This window comes from Vigna umbellata, chromosome 4 (assembly GCF_029865625.1).
Source record: "Vigna umbellata cultivar VRB3 chromosome 4, Vumbellata_1.0, whole genome shotgun sequence".
Lineage (NCBI taxonomy): Eukaryota > Viridiplantae > Streptophyta > Magnoliopsida > Fabales > Fabaceae > Vigna > Vigna umbellata.
In genome coordinates, this window is record NC_142168.1 from 73,480,284 (window position 1) to 73,496,497 (window position 16,214).

Below are 16,214 nucleotides of genomic sequence, written 5' to 3' on the forward strand. Positions count from 1 at the left end.
GAAAGTTTTATTAAATGCATCTTGAGATACATATTTCAAAATGTATTTTAGAATGTAATTTTTTTTAAATATTTTAGATTGTAAAATTCATAACATATTTTCAAATCCAGATATGATTCGAAATACATATATTTTCTAAATGTTTTGAAATATGCTTTTATATTCGAAAGTAATTTTTGAAATATACAATTCATAATTTATTAAAAAATAATGAGATTTGAATTTCATGGATAGCAAGAAAAAAAAGTGTGTAAAAAGAAACAACCTTAAAGAAGTGGGCAAAATTTTTCGGCTCGTTTTTCCTGTTATTTCTTCTCTTTCTGTCTTTTTCAGGCACCTTTATGAGAAAACTTAATTGAACGAATAAAACTTGAAAGATCGTTAATCTCGATCTCATAAATCCATACATTATTGAATGAAATTCCATATGAAGATAAAAGAAGATAAGAAAAAAGATAAAAGCAAACTGATCATTTTACCATCCCATAAACCATAAAGATGTAAATAAATTATGAGAATGCGGTAAGATATGTCCGAAAGAATCTATTATTATATATAAAGAGATTTATGAGAATTTTCCTTGACCATAATTGTTTTTCAATTGTACTGTCTCAGGAATACAAACGTAAAAAGTTGTCATTTAAATTATGGACACTTTCATATAAATTTCAATTATTTAATTTAATTGAATAGTTTCATCATAAAAATACCAATCCTTTTCATTCATCCAATTAAAAATATTCATATAAATAAATATACTTGAATGAAGTTGGTCCCTAAAAAGACTGTTAAATGTAAAGTATCTAGGTCCCAGAAGAGACCAATTCTCAGGCTTTCTTTTGTGATGCTTAAAAATCGGATTCTTCAAATAAGGAAAACCCTCTTGCAATTTTGATATGATAGTCGAGAATATGATTCTAACAATCTCTGTTATCTTCCCTATAATGAACTCTGATAATAAAGCATGAGATAAGGTACTTGAAAATAAATGATCCGTTGAAGAGACTGTAAATAAATCATCATCGACCTGGCATATCACATTGATGGGGAAGGCAGAATGCCAGGCATCAGAAATTATTTCTACAGTGAAGTACAAAAAGCTCTCTGTTCAAGATTCTTCCTTGTGTATACAAAATAACTAGAACTGTGAAGATGTGCATGCATCAGTTCTACACAGTATCACTATCTAAACATTGTAATGTGCAAATCAGAAATATTTTGCTAAATTTTTTAAGCCCTTCATGAGAGCTATCCTTATAAATGTCGTCGCATCGAAATTTCATGTATAATACATAACAAAAAATTATGTTCCTCCATGTCAACTATCTAGTTCGAAGATCTACAGTTTCGGATGCAATGTGAATCTGAGTGTCTGACCTTATTCGTTGTTCAGAAACCACATTGTAACATGAGAAAGGTAAACCAATCTCCATCTCCGCTTACGGAAAAACCTGAAATGTTCAAGTTACTCAAAATTCCTCTTCAGCAATATAGAAAGGTTAACAGACAACTCAAGCATTATAACGTGCTTGAACCCAAAAATAGGACTATATATTTTACTGAAGAGTATGACATGACATCAAGGTAAAAAGTGTCCATGATTGTATCGCAATCCAAAGCCACGGCATGACTGTCCTATCACAATCATTCACACATTTCAAGGAACAATCCATGCAAAGCAATCAATACGGCTATGCCTGAATTTAAAAGGTTATGATAGGAAAACACAACAGAAAAAGTTCAACCTGTTTTTCACCAATGGCAATGAGCTCTTGTACTAAAGCAAAACTTCAAGTACCTGCTCTTCTCAATAACTCTGTAAAATCCATGAATAAATAAGGTGCAATAAATTAACATGTCTAAAGAATTTGTTCACTTTGTAAAATTTCTCACCATAATAATGTTTATAAACAAACATTTATATTGCATTGAAGTTTCTAATATATGCGTTTCAAAGTCACTTGAGCTTCAATTACTAAAAACACGTGAGCATGCACTCATGGTCATAATTTTAAAGCTTACTCGGAGAAATTCTTCCATAAACATCTCCAAGAAAAGAAAATTGAAAAAGAAATCCTATAAACTAAGATTAACTTATCCAGGAATTAAAAGCTAGACTTCAAAAAAAGGCTAACATAGGACCATTTTTTGCAAATTAGTTAATGTATAAACTAATTTTATCTTATAAAGAAGTTATTTTATTTTCCCTTATTATTTTCTTATCCGGTAAGTGTTCTAACAAACCCTTAATGTAAATGATCATTAACATTACAGTGTTCATACCTTCAATCCACAAGTTTAAGAAGAGAGAATATGAAACGCGCATTAAATACCATTTCTGAGATCAGCTAATCAATAGAAAATCGGCGTGTTGGAATTTAACAGCAAGGCTCTTTGATGACAACTTCCCACAATTTTTTTTATATGATTCTCCCCTTTCAACACCACGTAGATCTGAAGGATATGTGATGTATCAGATTTGTGTTGTTTTAATTGTGAAATGATGCTTTATTCATAAAGTACAAAAAATATTTTTTAAAAAGATGGCAAATAATATAATCTTGTTTTCTCTATTTCTTCACAAAATCCTTAAAACATGAAACAAAAGAAAAGTATCAACATAGAAACTAAATATGAACATATAAAACAAACCAAACACCATCCTAACCCAGGAAATTAATATTTTAAACACATTACCAAGTAACCCTAGCTCAAGCAACACGAAATCCATAAACATCACAGGGCCATGTTTGATATATGTTAGCAATCATCAAATGTGACTTTTTAAACCAAATCATACATCCAGCAAAGACATCAACTCCACAACCTACCAGCTTTCCTCTACTCCAAAACCTTTAAAAAGGAAGGGAAAAAATTATTACAGAAAAGGAAATTTCAAAAGGATAAGATTATGGTTCAAAGCAGAGAAACAAAAAGTAAGCAGTTAGCTCAAGAAGCTCAAACTTGAAAAAATGCAAGCTGTGCAATCTCTATATAAGAAGAAACTCAGCCCAACAATTATAGGCCAACAAAACCCTGTCTCATCCATTAGTAAAGGGAGAGATCGGTCATCACCGATGGTAGCTGCCTAACAAAAAATAGAAATTCGAAAACTGTTTCCAAACTAGTCTTATACAACACATAATGGGAAATATATGTTGATTCAGAATATTCAGCAATAATATTATTTATTGTTTCCCAGTATAGGCATCGTGGGCAATATTCTGAATCAAATATTGAATATCATTTAAGTTTAGATGTGAATTGGTCCTCTAAGATGGCAATTGCAGGGAGCACAGCAGGAGAAAAAGGTAGTATGCATGAATGAATATGAATTGACTCAATTTTTAAATGGAGCAAATATTCAGCAATAATATTTCAGTAAAACAAAGTAATAACACTTGTCATCAGTTAGTGCACTTTTTCTTTTCAATCCATTAAAAGATTGGTATCATTGGAATGGTTCATAACTCAATTGATACATACCGACAGGTCAGACACTGAAGCAGATGAAACACACTAAACATTTCAAAATTGCAAAACACTTAAAAGAATCAAGAGAATAAAATTTGAGAAGAGAAAACAATGGCTAGAATTAACATTCCACTATTGTAGTTTAAATTGAGCGCATGAAACTCATCAATATAAAGAGAGCAATCTTATGTAATAATTACAAAGGATGAGAACAGACAAACTAACCAAGTCAGAAACAAGGACCTAAACTTGGAAGCATATGTTCTTGGGATACATTGTCAGGAAAAATTATAATATACACAGTCCTGCCAAAAGCCTCCACAAGTTTTCAAAACTTTCCTCGGGTAGTGGTCCATATGTTCTACACAAGTGAATCTAACTTCAAACCACAATGTGTGACCTCGATAGTTGATCCACAAGCATCAACACTGAAAGGTAGCATGACAATCATCATTAAGTATTGCAACTAAGAACTAAGAAATAATATTTTTCTTCAGAATAAACATTGACCAAAAACCTAGAAAAAGAATAGTACATATGTAATGACCTAATTTCTTATTATGAAAGATACTGAGTCCATGAATAGACAGGTATAATGATCATTAATTCAAAATAATTTTCCTCTTAACGTAAAGTTATGTAAACATTTCAAGCAAGCTACAAATATGAATCCAATGACCAATCCTTACCCACCAATTGTACAGATGAATTTTACAATATTTCTATCAGCATCAGGTAGGCCTCCAAAAATTAAGTGCAGGTATATCTGGTCTACAGGACAACATCTGAGGAACACCATGTCCTGAAGAAAGAATTAATGATCTTGATTCATAAATGTAGTTTATTAACAATAGGAAGCTCAAAAGGGGAAACCAATAAAACAGTGAGGAAATGCAAAATAACAAAAACTACCTGTCATAGGATGAGTAGGTATGTTGCTAGGATTTGCATGCTGAAAACCTACGTTGTTTATTGGTGGTCTTTCTAGTGGTGGCCGAAAAAAACCTATCATTATCATCATTAAAATAGCATTTATAACATTCAGTTGTATCTCACAGCACAGAAATACTAAAAATAGATGGATGCAAGCCTTTATGAAAAACTAAAGCTAATAACAAACATTCATACAAACTAACTAAACAGCAAAAAACATCAATAACTTTGATAATCAGTTGGATTCAGTAAGCTGAATATACCTTCCTGCCCAAAGGGAGGAGCAGGACATGAAGGATTTCTCCCTATCCATAGACCCTGCTGATTGTTTGTTATAAATTCACTTGATGGTCTCCTCCATTGCTCATTAGCACCAAATTGCCTCTGGCCATCTGGAACTGATGGCAATGAGAAGGGGGGAAGGAAAGAATGTGGAAGGTGCTGGGGAATTGTAGGCTTTGGATATGAGTATTGATTGGATGAATTTTCGGGTAGGGCAGGATGCACATGTCTTGGAGCAAATGGTGGGTTAGCTGGCTGAAATTGAATATTAGGTTGAGGGCCTTGAGAATTTAGATACATATCATTTTGTCCATATTCTAACTGCCTCGGAGGGTTAAAACCAGAAGGTTCTTGAGAGTTGCAGCCTGCCATTGCAGGAAAGCAAGCAGATGGCTGTTGTAATATTTCATTCTTGACAACTGAGCTATTGTGACTTCCAGGGAAAGAATTTCCAGCCACTTGACCTATTTGGTTGCCCTGTAGGGAGGACGACTCCATTTGTCAAAACCATCAAAGCAAAGAAATCCAAAACAAACCAGTGATATTTGAAAGCCAAAACATCTTACATTGGTTGAGCCACTAAAATCATGAGGTACACTCTGCTGAAACCCTGACAATGGTGATGACTGATGCGATAATTGAGGTGGCACTATTGTCTGGGAGAAAAGTGGAGGCTGAACAGGCTCATATGATTGAGGAACCAGTGAAGGTGGAGGGCTTGGGGGTGGCAAAGGAGGGGGTGGAGGCGAGGAAGGCAAAGGTGGAGGAGAAGGGGGTGAATCTAATGGCAAAGGAGGAGAGCCCTCAAGAATATCATCAGGTATCTCAGCAGAAATGTTTGATGCTGGAACTAAAATCCTTTCCGAGCTCTGAAGTTGAGAATCCTTTTCAGAAGGACTGTTCAGTGATAAAGGTCTTTCCTCCTTAAGGTGACCTGAAACATCTTCCATTTCCAGCTCACCATCCACATCCTCCAAGACACAATGGCGCTTGTCACTTGGGGTAACGTAGAAGTTTCAGAATCCCCAACAATGCGCATCGCATCTGCTGGAGATGCATTACTTGGAAAATCATTGTCTTCATCTTCTTCAAACACACAAGAAGATAAAAAGCCAGGCAGCTTAAATGTATTACTGGTACACATCCAGATATAAAAGAAGAATTAGAATTAGAAAGCTTTACCAATAGAATAAAAAAACAACTAATGACAGTTCTATTTCATAAAACGAAGAAAGAGATTCCTGATATTATTAATTGCAAGTCCAGTGATATAAAATAGGAAACTACAAATAGAAACAAAAATGAAATATGTTCCATGTACAATTTCCTGTTTTCTATAATGGTAATTAGAGTGGTATGGTGCATAAAGATAAATAAGAATGTTGACTGGTTAGTTGGGCAGCTATTATTAGTCAGGATTTTATAATGGTAAGCTGTGAGATAGCTGCACTATAATGGTAATTAGAGTGGCATGGTGCATAAATATAAATAAGAATGTTGACTGGTTAGTTGGGCAGCTATTATTAGTCAGGATTTTATAATGGTAAGCTGTGAGATAGCTGCACTAATTAGAGCAGGGTGGCTGTACATTTTAGACAGTAAAATGATAATGAAGTGCAGTTCACAGTTTCTAGGATTTGTTATTCTTCTCTCTCTTCCTTGTGTTCTACTTCCAACCGAAATCATTCCTCTATCAGTGGGGTCTAGATGTGCAGTCCACTGCCACTAGACCAGAATCTTTCAGCTCCATTTTGACAATCAACATGTAATTCAAGAATCTACAGTTAGATTTCAGTCAAAGTAGGTCAGAAGAGAAAATCCTGCAAGATTGTTTATTCAAAACAATTTTGACAAAAATGCAATTTAAAAGTTAAATTCATACAGACTAATCACACTAGTTTCAACCCACTTCTTTCTTTTTATGACAATGTAAAGCTCATTGATATACAATAAGTCCAAATGGATATATTCCATTTTGTGCTGCATCTGTTTTCTTGCTTTAAGGATCTAACATTCACAATAGCTTGTTGATTTAAGCTAGATCAATAGTCTATAAATAACAAGTGACTCTTACGAACAAAACACTTCATAATAATGAGATTAGATACAAAACATGAACTTCCAAGCTAATAAGATCAATTAATTAAAAACATCCACACCTTCCATACTCATCAACAAACATGCCCTCCAATTCTCTAATTGGGTCATCGAGAGAACGTTCAGCACGAGAAGGACGCCTAAAGGAACAAGTAACTGTCATATCATCCATGTAACGACGAAGAACTGATTCAGGGAAAATTTTCCTCTCAAGCCACAGCTTTAAAACCTGCATTCCACACACATAAATGTAAAAACAAACAAGTTAATATCCCTCATGCACACAGTGTACCCACTTACCAAAAACTGGCACAAAAACATTCCTATAGAAAACCACCCTTGTCTATATCCTATAAAAAAAAGTTGTAATCAAGTAATAGATAATCCTACAAAATATCCTCTCCTCATTCTACAGACAATAAGAAATCAGATTGGGAGAGGCAATTTACACTGTAGCTTACTTTGGTGATAATTTGAAACAGATGTTCCTAATAACTGTTGACAGAGGATTGTCAAGGGGATCAGAGTTGGTTCACAGCAAATTATGGTGTCTAACCCTAGTATGTGAATGACACATTTCTCTTTTGAGAACAATTGAGGTAGGTATGAGAACATTCTTTTATTCTCTCTGATACTAAAATTAGTCCAGAGTATCAATTGCTAAAAGTTTTGTGGGCACAAGTGAGTACAATAATAATGTCCTTTCCCTCCTTCATTGCTTTCCCTGAGTGCCAAAAACTGTGGTACCTTCCCACTTACTAGGAAATTTTGGTGATGATCCAGAGTCACTTCTTCTTGTTGGAGATCCCACATTGATTAGTAATAAAGCAATTTATATTATATAAATGGATAAAAAGTTCACCTTACAAACAAGTTTTGTAAATTGAGTTAAGCTTAAAGTTCACTTCTCATGATAATATCATAGCCATTTAAAATTCTATCCTAGCTAGATTTATTGTTTGTTGAGCCTATCGTGTCACTGCTATTGAACTGCTGTTAGACTTCCCATAAATATGTAGTCTCATGCTCGAGATGAATATGCTTCGACGTAAGGAGTGTGGGTTGGAGATCCCATGTCGACTAGTAATAAGACAAATTTACAATATATAAGTAGATGCAAACCTCAACTTAGAAGTTATTTTTGTAAAATTCAATTAGACTAAAAGTCTACTTCTTAAGACTTCTAAAGATACGGTGACTTAAAAGAGCAATATGCATCTAGATAATGGCCTTCCTAAAGCCAAGGTCAAGGATCCTATTTTTGTAGGGGTTCATTGATTCTCTAACCATGCAAATTTCTTCATCTTTATGTGCCCTTTATCAGCTAAGGATGTCTCACATTTGTAGTAAAGGAGTTGTCAAATTAAATGGGTTTCTCAGAGAAATTGGGCTTAAAACTTAACCTAAGTCTAAAACTAGCTTATAAGGTGAGAATTGTCAAAGCTTCATAAGCTTTACCTAAGCTATATCTTTCTAATTGATGAGTGCATGGATACAGAAGAAAAGGAGTGAGGACATTTTGGAAGAATCACAGGCATGACTAGAAATCTTGTTGCTCACAAAAACTCGTCTTTATATTCTTACTTTTGTATTTCTTAGTCCTTAGTTTTGTAATTTAGGACACACATTTGATCATTTTTACACTTTTTTATAATTATTTGACCTTTATCCAATTGATATTTGATACTCTGACTTGAGATTCATGCAATTATAATTCCTTTTTTGATAATTGACATTGGAGAAAAGAAAATGTGTATATCCTTTTGAAATTGAATCCTTTATAATATAATGTTTTTCTTAGGAAAATCTTACCCTCTTATTCTCTAATAAATTCAATGTTCTCACTGTTTTGACATCAGTTCTGTCACTTTTTTTCAATTTATTTAGCATATCAAACACTGGGTAGTAGGTAGTGTTTGGCCCACTCATTTTAGGCTTCTCTTTTCCTTAGAAGGAGAAGCTAGGCAAATAAAAAGGATGTCCAAAACAGTGTTTTTTTAATGAAAATAATAAAGATAAATAAGCTTTTGCCCTCTCACTCCCTCTTTATTCCAAATTTTCAGGTCTACAGTCACGCTACACGAATTTTTTTACCAAAGAGTAACTTCCAAGCTTAAAAATTATAAAAATACCAAACAACTTCAACATTAAATGTAAAACTCTTATTTATAGATTTAACTTTTAAGTAGTTTATAAGTGATAAAAAATAGTCTGGCAAGACAGATCTAAATAGTAATTATGGCTTACCTTGAGGATTTGTAGCTGTTTCAAGGCAATTCACATTATTGATTCACATTATTGATTTTATTGTTCTGTTTTGAAGTATAATTATATTCCTTTTCATACTGGCTTTTTTTTCCTCTCAAATAAAACATGTTTGCAGGCAAAATGCTTACCTTGAGACATTGACGACGATTTTCAGAAGCACTGGCCCCAGGGGGAGCAGCAGCACTAAGAAGGCGTGGCAACCCTCCTTGAACTGTGGGGATGTATGAGGCTCCTGCAATGCCTGAAAAGTATATCTATGATTACAGTTCAAAGTTATCATTAAAGACACTACCTAAGACTTGCAAATTTGTAGGTAACAGAAAAGAGAGATGCAGACATAGCCATAATAAATGCAACTAAACAGTCTACTATGAAGTACATACTCCCACCTTTTTGATTATGAGAGCACTGGGTGATGGAATCAACAAGAAAAAACAAATCCACTTTACGATGAAAACTAGTTTCACTTTCCAGCTTTCGAATAAGAAGTTCAACAACCTGAACATAACTTCAAGGTAAGTCCACTACAATTAAAATAACAATCAAATTGATGCCAAAATTGGCACTTCAATTTGCTTCACATGTCTATTTTGATATGTATTTGACATTGATACTTTTGGATACTTCACCAAAACATACAACAAAGTATGAACATGTATAATATAGAAACATGAAAGCATTGTCCATTGTATGATAAACAAATAATGAAAATTGTTCTCATTATGGATGGTTTCCCGAAAGAATGAGATTGACAGTGTTATTATATTTTAAAATAATAGGAAATAACTTAAGATGAGAATGATTTACTTTTTTGTGATATTATTGTTCTTAAGATTTGTAGAATTTCAATCATATATCTATTATGTTTTATGAATTTTCATACATACTAAGATATGTATCTTACATGTTATGTATCTTGTATATATTTAGAATATTGTATCATATCATCATTTAAGATACATATTGTATCCAATATGCATATCGTAATCATAGGAAAAAAGTAGTTGTACAAGCCTAATAACATTGTTAAAAGAAATATATTCACATCATAATTCTTAAAATGTACAAAAATCTGCATTGCCATATTCTACAAGTACAAATTGAACACAGAAGCACACAAGAAACCTAATAGTTTAATTTTAACCTAATAGTTTAATTTTAAATCACACGCATCATCATCATCATCATCATCATCATCATCATAATAATAATAATAATAATAATAATAATAATAATACAATGCTCAAAAAACACTTCGTTTTTAAAAAACATGAGGGTTAGCTTTCTACATTAGTTGAGCTTACCCTTCACCCATGTGACAATACTGACTTATGGTATACCACCAACTGGTAGAAAAGCACTCCAACAGAGCTAGCAATAACTAATGTTGAGACAGTATCTTTGCACACTAAAAGCAATCTTATACTCATACTTGATGTGGATGATAAGGAATAAAGTTTTTAGTTGTTATCTGATTCATTGGTTTAGAAATAGAAAGGATATGAAATAGCATACCTCATTGGCAATGCCATACTTAGCACAATCAATAGCTAAACGTGTTGCACGCCCAATACTTTCCTTGGTCCTAGACAAAGTCTCTATCATTCCTTCAAAGGCATCACGAGCAATAGCGGCATCAGTACCGCCACTTAGAGAACCCCTTACATCCTTTTGCACTGGACTAACTATTTTCTCCTCATTTTCTACAGCATCAAGTTCATTTTGAGAAATGGATTGATACCCATTAGTTGATGGAGAAGCCAATGTTGGGTGTTCAAGAACTTCCTGCCAATCAGCCTGATCAAAATTACTTGAGGCAGACAAAAATGGTTGAATTGTAGAGGGGCTTGGTGTTCCCCCTTGAGTATAGTAAGTGGAAAGAGGCTGAAATTGAGCTTGAGCTACTTGTCTCCGTTTTGCCTGTGCAGCTGCAATAAGATTCTTCATAGTCTTAGGAGTTTCTGGAGTCCTAGAAACAAAACATACATTACTTCTTCCATGCCCACCACAATTCTATAATAATATAAATAAAGAAGTGGAAACAAAAAAAACAAAAAATAAAATATAGAAACAAAAGAAAAAAAAAAAAAATGTACCTATCAACATGAAAAGCATCAAATTCCTTTAAATTTTCTGTTGTAACTGGAACTTCAACTGCTTGTGATAATGTCTTTGGTGTAGTTTTAGAAGTTTCAGCTGAAGGTGCAGGCTTCTTTTTATGAGTAGTGACCTGACTTGGTGAAGAGCTGAAGCTATTTAAATTCTTTGAAGACACGTTATCAACCTTCTTTTGAGTAGAATTACTGGAAACTTGAAGCATACGTTTGGAAGATTTATTTTGCTCAGCATTTGACTTTGTTGTATGAAGAGAACGAGGTGAATTTACAGGAGAGATGGACCTCAATTTATCCACCACCTTGGGAGGCAGTTGCTTTGAACCTAATCTCCCAGGACTATGAGGTAATTGAACAGGAATAACTTCATCAGTCTCTTTTTGAGGATGCCCAGTTGACAAATTGTCATTTTGTAATTCAGAAGTGGATTCTTTAAAATGGACATCCTCAAGTGCAATAGGGTTTTTGGTAGCCAGCTGAGCAACATCAGTGTTCTCTAGCAGTGTATCACTGCTCTTCATAACCTCTGAAACAAAAGAAGTTGATTTAATATCTTTAGCAGCTCCTCTATGAACAGGAGTCTTCGGTTCATCATCATCATCAGAAACGCAAACAGCTCTTCGTCTCCTCTTTGCTTGCTTAATTGCAACATTATTTGTGTCACCTTGCGATCCAAGAGAACTTATCTCTGTATGTCCACCAGTTGCAACACTAGCAGAATCAGGCATAGCTTGCAGGACTTGGACACGATGTTTTGTCTCGGGCAGCAGTTCACCAACAGAATCATCAGAACCTACAATGCTGATCTGACCCCTCGATGACAAACCTTTTTCTGATTTCAAACGTGATGTAGACCTTTTCAACTCTATTTGTTTGAATTCTTTGTCAGGAGAGCTAGGAAAAACACTATTCCCATCTTCCGAGAGAGATTTTGAAGTCTTGTTGTCTTTGTTATCCATAAACTTCAACTTCTTGGTAGCATGTGAGGTTTCATATGTTCCCAAATTACGTTTTCCATGAACATGGGTTTTGTTATGTTTAAGAGGTTTTCTTCTCTCAGCCTCAGAACATTCAAAGCTCTCTTGTAACTCTTTTTTAACCTTAAGACTTGTTTTAACTTTCAGCAGGTTCTTATTTTTACTTCCACTGTTAATATCAGAGTCTGATTTTGGAGCATCTAAAGAATCTGACCTAACAGAAAATGAATCTTTCCCCTTTTTTTTATCTTTCAATTTCTCCCCAGACCTGGAAAAACTAGCATAACCTGCACAGCTTTCATCCTTCAAAACTGCTCTACTAATTTCACCACTTCTTTTTCTATCATCTGCAATCTTTCTTCTCCTTGAGCCACTAACAATCTTTCTTGAGTTGTTCCCATTTGTAGAAACACTCTGTACATAATCAGCTTGCTTTAAGTCATTAACATTGCACAAATCCTCAATATCAGAGTCTTCAACTTTACGATGTGATTGTTCATCCAGGCCAGATTTGCTACTGTAGTTATTTAGTTCTTCACCAATTGATGGTTTGCTTTCAATCACAGGAGACAACACTGGAGACGCACTGTCAATTGGATGACCAGATAGAGAAGGTTTTGCATCTTGGCTACCACTTTCTTCACATTTCTGTGTATATTGCTCCAAATTTGAGCCAACATCTCCCACATATGTGTCAGTTTTTTCTACATTTAGTACCACAGCATCTGTGGCATCCTTTGGGTGAGCCACTACCCCTACAACAGGAGTTCCCGAACCAATATGTGAATCATCAGTGTCCTCTTTCACACCACTAACTTTCTGTTTCTCTAACTCCTCAAATGCTGCACAGATTTCCTTCACGGCTTTGGTGAAGTACTTTGTCTTTCCTTGACACCGAGCAGACAACTTAGTTTTAGTCTCATTGGTGAATGCCTGAATATCCGCGGGGGCAACAAAAGCTCTACGAAAAAAAAGACACAATGTAAGAAGATAAAAGCAAGATGATCAATCTAATTAACAATAAACGGTGATGTAAAATAAGTAGCATAATAGATATCATAAAAACAAATTACTCAGGTATTTGGAAAAAGGTAAACAAATTACATGACCTTGGAAATGCCCGACTAATGTACTATTTGTGTGCTTAAGACTTAAGCAAGGGAGGGTTGCCATATTTTTCAAATGAGTCACATTTTCTGTACACAGAAAATAACTCAAAAAGGAAATAGAAGGGGGAAAACTAAGTGCTCTTAAATAAAAACAGCAATTTAATTTAAAATATAAAATAAACACTAGTGCTGCCCACACATGCACATAGTAGCACATTAAAAAAATTCTAAAGCATCAAAATTTAAAGGTAAAGTTGAGTTGTGTTGAAGAGCAGATTTTTGACCAAACTAGTGCATGTAAGTGAGGAGCAACCCTCGTCTCATGAGCTAAATTTTGCGGTTGAATTAGGAACAAACCCGAACTCTGAAAATTATTGAGATTGAAGCTCTTGATTCTATTATTTATATGTTGTATTCCTTGTTTCTTCTACCGTCTCACCTGGCCCAACTACCCTAATTAGCACACACTTAACTACTAATAGTATCCATCGGTTTCTTTCCTCCAAGCTCTTGATTCTATTATATATATGTTGTATGCCTTGTTTCTTCTACTGTCTCACCCGGCTCAACTAACCTAATTAGCACACACGTAACTACTAATAGTATCCATCGGTTTCTTTCCTCCTCTCTTACAAGATGCTACCGCTTGGGAACAACTCTTTGGAGACATGTTTATTGAACAAATAATATTTTTTGATATGGGTAGGGGTATGGGCTAAAGTTTGTTTTACTGATCCCAACCATCCTTTTGTAGATTGTTGATTATCATCTACTGATATGGTTATGCATTGATAAGAAATGATCAATGTCTTTTCACAAGTATTGTGCATATATGGAAAATGTATAGTTTTCTAATGAACTTGTGCTAACATATCTAGGCCGTAGAAAATCTAGGGCTTTCTATTTTTCTTGTGTGGCATAATTGTGTATTTGGGCTTCATCTAGCAATAATCATAACCAAAAGAGATTAGAGTAGACAGCCACTTGAGAAACTGTGAGCCAACAAGTGTCAGGATGTTAATTCCAAACTCCAGTAGTCATTTGTATTACTTTTCCAGCTCTAAACAACATTAGTGTCCACTAACATTTATTATTACTCCTGTTCTCATATATAATAACCATTTTTCTCATTTTCATCATAGCCTGGGTGCAACATTTGGAATTAGATCTATGTGACTCAGAGGCTGCAAGTTCAGATCATGGAATCAGGTAAGGTTGCCTGCTAATATAGACCAACTTAGTGGACCTGCCCCCATGTGAGTGGGGAGCTTCATGGCATCAGCCTGGCCTTTCTATTGATTACTACAGAATATGTCAACGTTCATTCAATTATTTGACAACGTAGCCATTATCAGCTACTGAAGAGTTTAAAAACATCCACTAAATAACTTCACAACCTATCTGTTCACATGTTGTTAATGTAATGTTTAAAATTGCTAAAATTGTGGACTACATTGCATGATTTGGCTGTAATGTCTCAGCTACAGTGGTAGCCACATTAGGGATTATTGCGAACCACATTGACCACAATGGGCCGCAACTACAATTTAAAAAACCATGTGGTAAACTAGAAATGCTTGAACTAAAATAAGAGACTCACATTTCTTTGGTCCCAAAAAATTGAACAAAATACTTCTTTGGATCAGGGGGTTTCTCCCAATCTTCAGGCCTGCTTATCTGAAGATACAGAATAAACAAAATCAGGAACCTCAGCATTAACTAATAATCGAAAATTCAACCTCAACGGCAAGTTAGTTAACAATTTAACAATACAGAAAAACACCAAAAACAGAGAGATGAAGCATACTTATAACGCTACTACAAATTATATAACGAGAAAACAAAAATCAGGGATAAATCGAAGTACCAAGAAAATGAAAAAAATGAAAAGTACGCGCACTCACTCAACGAAAAGAAAATCCCTACCAAGAATGAAAAAACCCTCACACGCAAAATTTCTCGAAACTACACCCATCCGTGCGGAATCGAATAAAGAAGATTTAAAAAATATAGACAAAATTCGAAAAAGACAATCCGGAGAAAAAAAAGTTCGATAAACGAAAGCGCACCATGGCAGGCCAATACGGGAATCCCTTAACCTTAGCGAGCACGAGATCGCCCAATCTCAAGTGACCATTGGCCTTCGCCTTGTTCGCTCCGCGTCGGCGCGGCGGAGGCATTAGGGCGTTGATGCCACGGAGCGCGAACCGAACGATCAGAAAACCCTAGAAAAATCCGATGGAACCACCGCGAGAATCTCCGGCGCAGAATCTCCGGCTATAGCAGCGGCGCACACGGAGAGGCCGCCAGCATTGACAATGGCGAAGAGATAAATAGGTAGAGAATCTGAGACTTGTTGAAGAGATGCAAAGAGAGAGAAAGAGAGAGAGAACGGCGAATTGGTTCCAAAGAGTGTTGTTGCTTTGGAAGGAAGGAGTATAGTATTTGGAAGCAAATGGGAAGGTTTTTATGATCCTTCTTCCTTTTGTTTTTGTGCCGCTTTCTCTTTCTCTCTCTATTTTTTCAATCCGAACGTTGCTTTTCAATTTTTACCCTTTGTGTTGCACTTGCATAGCATTGCATGGTATGTATGAATCTCGACTCAACTCATGAATGCAACTATTCATTATTTAATTTGCTTCTCTTCATCACACCAATTACAAAAATAAAGAATTTCCATGCAATACAAGAGTTTAGTTTTAATGTATAGCATTGTTAATTTGTGTGGCCTTACGTACTATTGTCCATCCCTATATTAGGGTTTCAACAAATATTTAAAAAATAAAAACTAATTTTTAGGAATGATTAATATCACAAAAGATGTATTCTCCTTTTTAATATAAAAAGAAAAGTACGGTGTATTGATTTAGCTAAAAGTAGTCACACCATTAATTAATAAGGATGATAAAACTTCTCTTACCAATGCCAAATGCAATTACTAAAGATAACATTTTGAGATG

The 16,214-nt window shown here is 34.7% G+C and overlaps 1 protein-coding gene across 1 annotated transcript; it reads right to left on the reverse strand.

Moving 5' to 3' along the window:
- Window positions 1–3,568: 3,568 nt before the first annotated feature.
- On the reverse strand, window positions 3,569–15,727 carry LOC124836029 (ENHANCER OF AG-4 protein 2-like). Its single transcript, XM_088112458.1, is given in 13 exon segments — window positions 3,569–3,902; window positions 4,164–4,276; window positions 4,387–4,479; window positions 4,671–5,166; window positions 5,256–5,695; window positions 5,698–5,822; window positions 6,849–7,015; window positions 9,183–9,295; window positions 9,444–9,552; window positions 10,570–11,023; window positions 11,151–13,106; window positions 14,855–14,931; window positions 15,324–15,727. Coding segments are annotated over 12 exon segments (4,212 nt in total). The 5' UTR covers window positions 15,435–15,727; the 3' UTR covers window positions 3,569–3,902; window positions 4,164–4,205.
- Window positions 15,728–16,214: the final 487 nt, after the last annotated feature.